Source organism: Ichthyophthirius multifiliis, assembly GCF_000220395.1.
Source record: "Ichthyophthirius multifiliis unplaced genomic scaffold scaff_1120509249776, whole genome shotgun sequence".
Lineage (NCBI taxonomy): Eukaryota > Ciliophora > Oligohymenophorea > Hymenostomatida > Ichthyophthirius > Ichthyophthirius multifiliis.
The window spans coordinates 1-9,314 of record NW_004087339.1 but is presented as its reverse complement, the minus strand read 5'-3'; the positions used below and the strand labels follow the sequence as shown (position 1 = coordinate 9,314).

The window sequence follows — 9,314 nt, the reverse complement described above, 5'->3', positions numbered from 1 at the left end:
ATTATTATTATTGTTATTATTATTTTTGTTATTATTATTGTTATTATTATTTAAAAACATCAGAATTAAAATGGTCTTATTATATATATTATTAGAATTATTAAGGGTTAATTTAATAAGTAAAAACTTATCCAGGTATAACTTTTGGTACAGAATATATAATTTATTAATCTTATTATAATTATATCTACTATTATTATTATTATTATTATTTTATTATAAAGTTAAATCTTAAATATTAAATTATTATTATTATTATTATTATTATTATTATTATTCATTATTATTTTATTATTCTATTTTAACTGGTGTTATAGTTTACTGAAAACTTTTTATTATATTTTAACTATTTGGTGTATTTTATATTTCAGATTCTATTTATATGTTATTATTATTTTAATTTATTTATTATTCATTTACATTATTTAATTTCAATTAAAGATGATCATATTTTTTTTTTTTATATTATTATTTGTTGAATTATTTATATTAGGTTTATTATTAGATTTATTTTTCTTTTTTTGTGGTGATATTTATTATTCTTTTACCTATTGTATTTAAATTTAATTTTACATTTGTTCCATTTTTTGGGTAATTTCTTAATTTTCTTTCGTCTATTAAAATTACTATTACTCTTTATTTAATTAAAATGTTGAATTATTTACATTATTTGTGTTCATCTTCATTTAGTTACTTAGTATTGAATCCTTTGGCATACTAAATTATCCATAAGGAATATTATTTGGAGTTTTGAATTCTCCTGTTCCACATGTTAAAAAAGGTTGTTTTGCACTTAAAAGATTATTTTAATATTATTGTAATTCATCCTTTTCTTTAAAAGAAATGCTGCTTGAAGGAAAGAAGAAATTAGTTGGGTAAGGCATTGGGCTCTACTAAATACTGAATTCTAGATTCTAATCTAAGCATTAGCTTGGAGTAATTTTATATGGAGTATTTGGTATATTTTCTAAGCTTAGAAAATATTAGAAATTTTAATATGTATTTTTTTAAACTGTGGGAATTCCGTATTATTGATATATATTTGGGGATTTAGATGGGTCCATATAAGTTGTGTTTTTTATATAATTTATTTTAATCAGCTATTTATTTTGAATTGTTAATTGAGGGTTTATTTTAATTCTTTTTGTTTTAAGAATTGATGATTTTTTGCCTGTTTTTTTTTATTATTATTATTTTTTTTTTCCTTAATTATTTTTTTATTCCTTTGTTTCTTTTTTAATTTAATTATATATGTATAGTTTATTATAAATTATTTAATATTATGATGATAATTTAATAAGATAAATTTAAAAGATGGTATTAAATACAGAAAAATAAAACATATAAATAATCTTCTTTTATAAATATAAACAAAGGAAGTATAATTATTATATAATATTTAAATAAAATAAAATAAAATAATCATTAAAATTAATTTTTTAATTAAATTTAGGGGGGGGGGTATTATTTTAATTTTTTTAAGAACTTAATTAAAAAATATTATAATGATTTTGATTATATGAATATTTATAATATCATAGATTTATAAAATTAATAATATTTGTAAATTTCTCATTTTTTTTTTTTATTACTTTTTAATTATAAATATTTTTCCTATATCATTTTATTACATATTTAATTTTAATATTTATAGTTTAATTATTTCTATTATTAAATTTAAATCATAATAATATAAATTTCATTATTAAAAATTATTTAAATTTAGATTTCCTTATTTTTGTATTTTTTAACATTTTTGAACTAACATTTTATTTATTTATTTAATACAATACTTATAAAAATTAATTTTTATTAAAATTTTGTTATATCTAATATGAAATATATAATAGAGTTTTATGAAAGTATAACATAGTAGTTATTTAAAAATAAAGATAGCTTACATGATATTATATTAAATTAATCTTGTACTTAACAAACAATATATACTGAGTATTATTATTTTTAAAATATTGTGTTATTATTTTAACTATTTCATAGATTCATAGAAAAATTATCAATAAACTATAAATTAAATTATTTATATTTCATTATTTTATTTTTTAAAATTTATAGTAATTTTTATAATATTATTTTAATTATTTAAAAAATAAAATTGATATATTATTGTAATTAAAAGAACATCATTTTATTATATTAAATTTAGATTTACAAAAAACCAATGCAAAATAATTAAAATGAATCCTTATTATATTAAATATAATTTTTGAGAATATTTAATAAAAATTAAATTAAATAATATTTTCTTAAAAAAAAAAAAATGGTTTTAATTATCCATCTTTTATTCTTTTGTATCTTAAAATAAAAACTGTATGTAATAAAGAAATATAAAAATGATAATCTAATTTACATAAATATATATAAATAAAAATAAATTGAAATATATAATTAAATAAAATAAAAAAAATAAAAATATAAAATTTATATAAACAAAAAAAAAATGCAAGCATAAAAAAAGTCTCTAACAATAATTGGCATGGGAATATCTGGTTTAGGTTGTGCTTATAAATTAATATCTCAGAATATTCCTATAACATTAAACCTTCTTGAAAAATCTAAAAAAATAGGAGGTCGTGCCACTACGAGTTCTCGAATGAATTACACATATGACTATGGTGCAAACTATTTCACTTTTGAAGCATTAGAGAATCCCGAAGAAATGAAAAAATTAATAAAATAGTCATTATATAATCCCTCATTAATACAAATAAAAAAAGATGTATATACATTTACAAAGGACAATTAAATAAAATACGATTAATAACATTAAGCAGAAAAATACACATATAAAAATGGTATTATGTATTTATCAGAAATTCTAAAAAACCAATTAAAAAATGAATCAATTTAATTTGAATATAAAGTCGAAAAATTGGAATATGATTTGACTTAAAAAATGTGGAAAATAACAGATTCTGAAAATAAAAAACCCTTTTTTTCGAATTATATTTTATTAACCTTCCCTGCCCCTTAAATTGTATAATTATTCGAAAAAAGCTAATACGAAAAAAAACAATAACTCATAAATATATTCTCGAAATGTGAATACTCAAAATGTATTTGTTTAATTATAGCTCTAAATAAAAAATAATTCCCTCAGAAGATTACTTTGCTCTTCTTAACATTGACAGAGAACATGATGTTTCTTGGGTTTCAATAGAAGATGATAAAGAAGGACATGTTCCAGAATAAAAATCTATGTTAATAGTACAAATGAGTGATAATTTCAGTAGTTAATACTATGAAGAGAAATAAGATGAATTAATTAAGGAAAAAGCATCTTTTTCATTAAGAAAATTAATTTAATATATTGATTTTGAAGATAATGCATTTGTTTGGGTTAGAAAATGGAGATTTGCTTTACCGAAATAGAAAATAGAATTTTAAGATATATAATAATTTTAATAAGATGGAATATTCTTTGCAGGTGATTTTTTAATTGGAAAAGGAAGAGTTCTGTTGAGTTTAGAAAAAGGATTATAAGTTGCTGATTAAATATAAAGTTTTTAGGCTAAAATATGATTTTTATATATTTATTAATTTTTAATCATTATAATTATAAAATTTCTATTAAACGATTATATTTAATAATTCTTTCCATTTTTAAAGGTGGAGCTAAATTAATCCATGCATTTTTTAATCCAAACTTTATTTTTTTTAAAAAAAATATTATTAAATAAAAAAAATATATTAAAAAAATATATTAAAAAAAAAATATATAAATAAATATAATTTTTATATATATATATATAAATATATATATATATATATATATTAGATTTATACATATGTATATATATTTATAAATATTTTTTACTGCTAAATCTATTAAAGATATATCATCAAATTCTTCAAAGTTATCTTAAATAATAATTGCAGTACTTTTTTTCTTTATTATTATATTTAATAAATATTTATTATATTATATGTTTTTTAATATTTATTATCAATTATTTTTATACATATAAATTATTAAATAATAGAATATTTTTTTTTTATATTCATTTTTTTTATTTATATATTTATTTTATAAAATCTAAATTACAAATAAAATAAAAACATTTTTTAAGCAAATTATATATAAAAAATTATACTTTATCATTAGCAAGTTTAGCTATTTCTAAAAATTCAGACAATGTTGCAAAATCAAACGGTCTATAATGACAGCAATCTAAGTCAAATTTTTTTGCGTTTAAATCAATAATTTATTATTAGTTTAAATCTTTTTTTTATAAATTTTTTTAAAATACTTTATTATATTAACCTGGTTTGCTATCTTTATCTTCTATTATACTTATTTATTTTATATTTTAAACAGAACTATATAAAAAACTACTAGAAATATAAACATTTTTTTCTGCAAATTTATTCTTATTTAATAAAACAAAATGAAAAATAAAAATAAAATTAATATTTAAATATACTTTTAATTTCAACCAACCGTCTAAATCATCACTTTTGATAGGATCTTCTATATATCCAATAATAGGTTTATCATTGCATAATTTAAAGTAATAATCAATCTTTTAAAATTAAAAATTTTTCTTATATTAAAAACATATTTATATACTAATTAATTAACATCTAATAATTATTTAGGATTTTCCATTTCATAAGCTTTTTTATCTTCTAAGAAGAGATTATTAGCCATAAAATTAATACCAATCTTTATATTATCCTTATAATTAGTTTTATTTATAGCTTCTTCTATTATTTTTATATTATCTGCAATTGTATCAACTGTACAAATAAAAGTGCCATCTCCATAGTATTTTAAGGCTGCTTCTCCTCCTTTTCCACTACAAATTATTTTTTTTATATTTTAAGTAATTTAAAAACATATATCGAATAATTATTTTGGATTTTCATATTTTTCAATTAAAAGTAAAAATTTAAACACTTTGCATTTTGATCCTACTAATTTACTTCCTTAAAGTAAATTTATTAATATTTTCGGATTTTAAATATTTTATTCATTTGAATTTGTTAATTATTATATTATTTCATACTCTTGTTTTTATTATACTTTTGCTAATGTTTGTGGAATACTAAAAGATATTGTTTATACTGCATTTATACATGACTTATTTTATTTTATATATATTTAAAAAATATAAAAAATACCTTATTTAATTCTAGATAAATTTTTTATAAAACTTCATCTATTTAATCTTATTCTTGACAATTTTTTCCTTTTAACAAAGGAGATATTTTACTATTTTATTTTTTATTTTTTTAATAAATATTTAATATTTTTTAAAATACTTATTAATTAATGAAATTGCGTTTTAAAGCCCTTTTCCATCTTCATCACTTTTTTAGTTTTAAATTAAAAAATAAAATATTTATAATTCTTATATATATTATATATTAATATATAATAAATACAATAATGGCTATATTTTTTCATTAGAAATACCAAAGCAAAAGGGCGTTATTATTTCATAATCTTATTGTTTATATTCAACAGTATATTTTAGCTTATTTTTTTATATTCACAAAAAAAAAACAAAAAATTAAAATAATTTAATTTTCAAATAATACTTTTATAATAGGAAGATAATTAAGGTTGGCTACTTCGTATGCAAATATATCTTTAATTTAAACAAAGTCTTATGCAAACTAAATATATTTGATTTTAATAAAATAATTATTTTTTTTAATTTAAAAAATCCTACTTAAGCAAATTGATTCATCATATAAGCATAAGGATCAGTATATTTACCTTTAAGTAAATTGTTAACTACATTAGTTATTTTTTGTTCTAACTATTTTTAATTTTAAATCATATTAGATATAACAAAAAAATAAAAACCTAAAATTTTTATATATAATCTTTTAGTTCTTAACTTATTCCGTTTGACATTAAAATATTTATAGGAAATAAATAAAAAATTTATAGTTTATAGTTTATATAATATATATATATATATTTTATTTCAATTAAAAAAAATATTTAAATAAAAAAATGAATTTATATAAAATAAAGTGTTAATTTATTATTAATTTTTTAATGAATTCTAATTATTATTTTAAAATAGTTTTTTATATAAACTAAATTTAAATTAGTTAGACATTTAAAATATAATCAGAGAAAAGTTCAAAAAATAATTTAAATCATATTTTTTATACTTCAAAGAATAAATAACTAAAGTTAATAACATTATAATAAAATAAATCAGAAAATTAAAATATCAAATATTAAATATCTATCAAAGTTATTTTTCAGTATGAATTAAACAATAAAAAACTTAATTTTTATATATAAAAAAACTTAGTTATATTAATAGTAAATTACTTACAAATATCCTCTATTACTAAAGAAGTATTAATAAACAAGAATTTTTAAAAAGGTTGTAATTAACAATATTTGTATTAGTTAAAGGTCGGTGTACTTAACATATAGATAATTTTTATTAAGAATAGGTAATATATTAGATTATATTACTTTATATAAATATTATTAACAATATAAAAATATGTCAATATATTTTATTTAATTATGTAAAATTTTGAAATTCTAAAAAAGAAAAAAATCAAATTTTAATATTAAAATAAAACAAATATGTTTAGTTAAAAAATTAAAACTTAAAATTCTGAAGAAAGAAGATTCAAAATAGAATAAGCTAATTAGACTTTTTTGAAAATAAATTAATATATGTTTTAGTATTAAATGTAAGGATTTGATAATTAATTAATAAGAATAATTTTTTTGTTTAAATTAACAAGGAATGATGATAAAAATAAAACAAAATATGAATCAAAATTATAAAATAGAAAAAAAATCAAAATTTTAAAATAAAGAAGTAGCTTAAAAAAATAATAAATATTTGAAAGGAATTATAAAAATTATTAAATTAAGCAATTAATTAAAAGGATTAAATAAATATAATATAAAAATCAAAATAAATAATTATTTATATAATATTTTAAATATATTAATATCACATATAACCAATTTTAATAAATTCAGATACAAAAAAATAATTATTTTTTAAACTATTTTTATTTTATTTTTTTGTAACAAAAATAAATATATGATTTGCTTCAAATAATTATTTTTTTTTAATAGAATTTATAAGATGATAAATTTACAAAAAATAATAAGATTTTTAGAATAATAATTTATAAAAGATAATAAATTATATATTTAAAAAGAAACTTATAATAATTTAAATTTATAATCATTTTTTTTAAAAAATATAATATGAATCAAATAATTTAATAAAATGGGAATTTAATTTATAATAATTTTAAATTAATCAAATTAGAATACAAAATACAGGGAAAACACCTTATATACTAAAGGTCTTTATTATAATAAAAATCAATAAGTTAAGTCAATAGTATTAAAGTGGGAACTAAAGTAAAAACCCAGAAATAAATAATATATATTATTTTAGAATAAAAAGCATAATAATAGTGAGAAGTTGGTGACCATCCCTATAAACTGATTGGAACATTAGAATTGACCGAAATTCCTGACCAATTTCAGGTTTCATATATGGTGTTCTTAACTATATAAAAACTCCCGAGGATTTGCCGGTAAAAGTCACAATACTTATCTAAAATCAGTCCTTATGGCTGATGGAATTTTGAAGAGTTTTGGTACATTGGGAAAATATAAAGAGTACTTAAGTAAAAATATCTTAGTATACCCTTAAAAAATATCTTAGGATAAAAAAGAAAAATAATAATATAAAATATTTATGCCATCAAAAAGTATGAACTCATATCTATAAATCTCATTCTTGAATTTTGTTTATTTTAAAAAGTATAGAAAAATATTTTTTTAAATATACATGGAAGCATAAATAGTGTAACTGGAGTAAAGAGTTATATTAAAACATTAATATTGTGCAAATATCATATATGTATCCTAAAATAAATTTATTGGGAAACTTATAGATAATCTAAAAAAATAGATATTAAATACACATAAAAACTTGTATTGAAATTATAAATACATATTATCTTAATTTTTAAAAGAGAGTGTATTTTATAAAAATCATAATATGTTTTCGGAAAATTGAGGAAAATTGAAGAATTCTCTTTTAAAAAAATTATTTTCATTAAGAATTTTAGATAGAAAAATACTAAAATATGCCACTATTAAGAATTAAAGAAAATTTGTAAAACCTACATAATAATAATAAAAAAAAAAAGTAATATTAAATAAAAAATTAAGGAAAAATTAAATAAAAAAATAAAAAATAAATTCCTTTAATATATACATTAGCCATAGTAATTCAATAGAAGTCTTTGAATAAAATCATAAAATTAAAATAATACAAAGAAGTGTATTTATTAAACTGAATTTAATATGATTTTATATATAATAAAAATGTTACATTATAGGATTTAATTTTTGAATTATCATAAATAATTATATGTTTTTGTTTGAATTAAAAAAATAAATAACTATAAAAATTTTAATAATTTTTTTAGTTTAAAAATAATTTTTTTTTTTTTTTTTTTAATAATTTTTTTTAGTTTTAAATTGAAAATCAAATAATTTTGTTTTTAAATAAAAATAATTCTATTTCCAATTTTTTTTTTATATATATTTTTTTGAATGCTTAATTAAGCCTGTATAGCATGTATAAATAAAAATAAATTTTATGTAAAATCTAAAATTTATACTATATATTTATGATTTTCCATAAATTCTATTAATTTTTTTTTTTTTAAATTAAATATAAAAAACAAATATTAAATTAAAAAATAATTTAAATACATTAATAAAAAAAAAAATATAAGATTTTTGATTTTAAAATGAGGAAATTTCAAAAAAATTAAATATATAATGAAAATTATATTAAAAATTATTATTAAATATAATTTAAATAAATAATAAATTAATATTCGAAATAATATTAGTTTTTTTAAAAAAATAATAATAACACACTTAAAAAAACAAATAAATATCATAAAATTATATTTATTTTTTATACATAAAAATTTATATCGATCTAAATATTTAATTATTGAAATTTTACGTTTTTAAATCTTTATTAATATCTAATTAACTTTAAATAAAAATTTAAAATAAAAATTATTTAATATTATAAATATTAATTATTAATTAATCATTATAAAAATTATTAACAAATATTTCTAAAATATTAAATTTATATGTAAAAATGTATTTATTATTAATAATTTTTTTTGTATTTTTATAAATTAAATTATAATTTTTTAATTTGCATTAATATATATTGATAATATAATATATATATATATATATATATATATATATATTATATATATGTATATTAATTTATTTGTCATTATTT

General features: G+C 15.3%; 3 protein-coding genes across 3 annotated transcripts, besides 18 other annotated features; all 3 read right to left on the bottom strand. All coding sequences in view use genetic code 6, as the record gives it.

Moving 5' to 3' along the window:
• Positions 1-51: part of a microsatellite that runs on past the window's edge.
• Positions 52-172: 121 nt separating this feature from the next.
• Positions 173-296: a microsatellite.
• An 89-nt stretch (positions 297-385) lies between these two features.
• Positions 386-428: a microsatellite.
• A 746-nt stretch (positions 429-1,174) lies between these two features.
• Positions 1,175-1,219: a microsatellite.
• Positions 1,177-1,226: a microsatellite.
• A 1,142-nt stretch (positions 1,227-2,368) lies between these two features.
• Positions 2,369-2,433: a microsatellite.
• Positions 2,374-2,460: a microsatellite.
• Positions 2,461-2,507: 47 nt separating this feature from the next.
• On the bottom strand, positions 2,508-3,542 carry IMG5_031510 (hypothetical protein). Its single transcript, XM_004039166.1, has one exon. The coding sequence runs from the start codon at positions 3,040-3,042 to the stop codon at positions 2,536-2,538; it is 507 nt and encodes a 168-aa protein (XP_004039214.1). The 5' UTR covers positions 3,043-3,542; the 3' UTR covers positions 2,508-2,535.
• A 23-nt stretch (positions 3,543-3,565) lies between these two features.
• IMG5_031500 (hypothetical protein) lies at positions 3,566-4,669 on the bottom strand (the record flags this gene model as incomplete). Its single annotated transcript, XM_004039165.1, has 6 exons — positions 3,566-3,664; positions 3,836-3,907; positions 4,113-4,240; positions 4,283-4,388; positions 4,443-4,541; positions 4,601-4,669. The coding sequence occupies 6 exons, from the start codon at positions 4,667-4,669 to the stop codon at positions 3,566-3,568; spliced, it is 573 nt and encodes a 190-aa protein (XP_004039213.1).
• Positions 3,677-3,717: a microsatellite.
• Positions 3,677-3,745: a microsatellite.
• Positions 3,679-3,748: a microsatellite.
• Positions 3,733-3,828: a microsatellite.
• Positions 3,910-3,984: a microsatellite.
• Positions 4,003-4,049: a microsatellite.
• Positions 4,006-4,047: a microsatellite.
• A 1,295-nt stretch (positions 4,670-5,964) lies between the features above and the next one.
• Positions 5,965-6,002: a microsatellite.
• Positions 6,003-7,366: 1,364 nt separating this feature from the next.
• IMG5_031490 (hypothetical protein) lies at positions 7,367-7,967 on the bottom strand (the record flags this gene model as incomplete). Its single annotated transcript, XM_004039164.1, has 1 exon — positions 7,367-7,967. A coding segment is annotated over one exon (396 nt), but the record flags the coding sequence as incomplete, so codon positions are not given.
• Positions 7,968-8,169: 202 nt separating this feature from the next.
• Positions 8,170-8,230: a microsatellite.
• Positions 8,189-8,238: a microsatellite.
• A 991-nt stretch (positions 8,239-9,229) lies between these two features.
• Positions 9,230-9,294: a microsatellite.
• Positions 9,295-9,314: the final 20 nt, after the last annotated feature.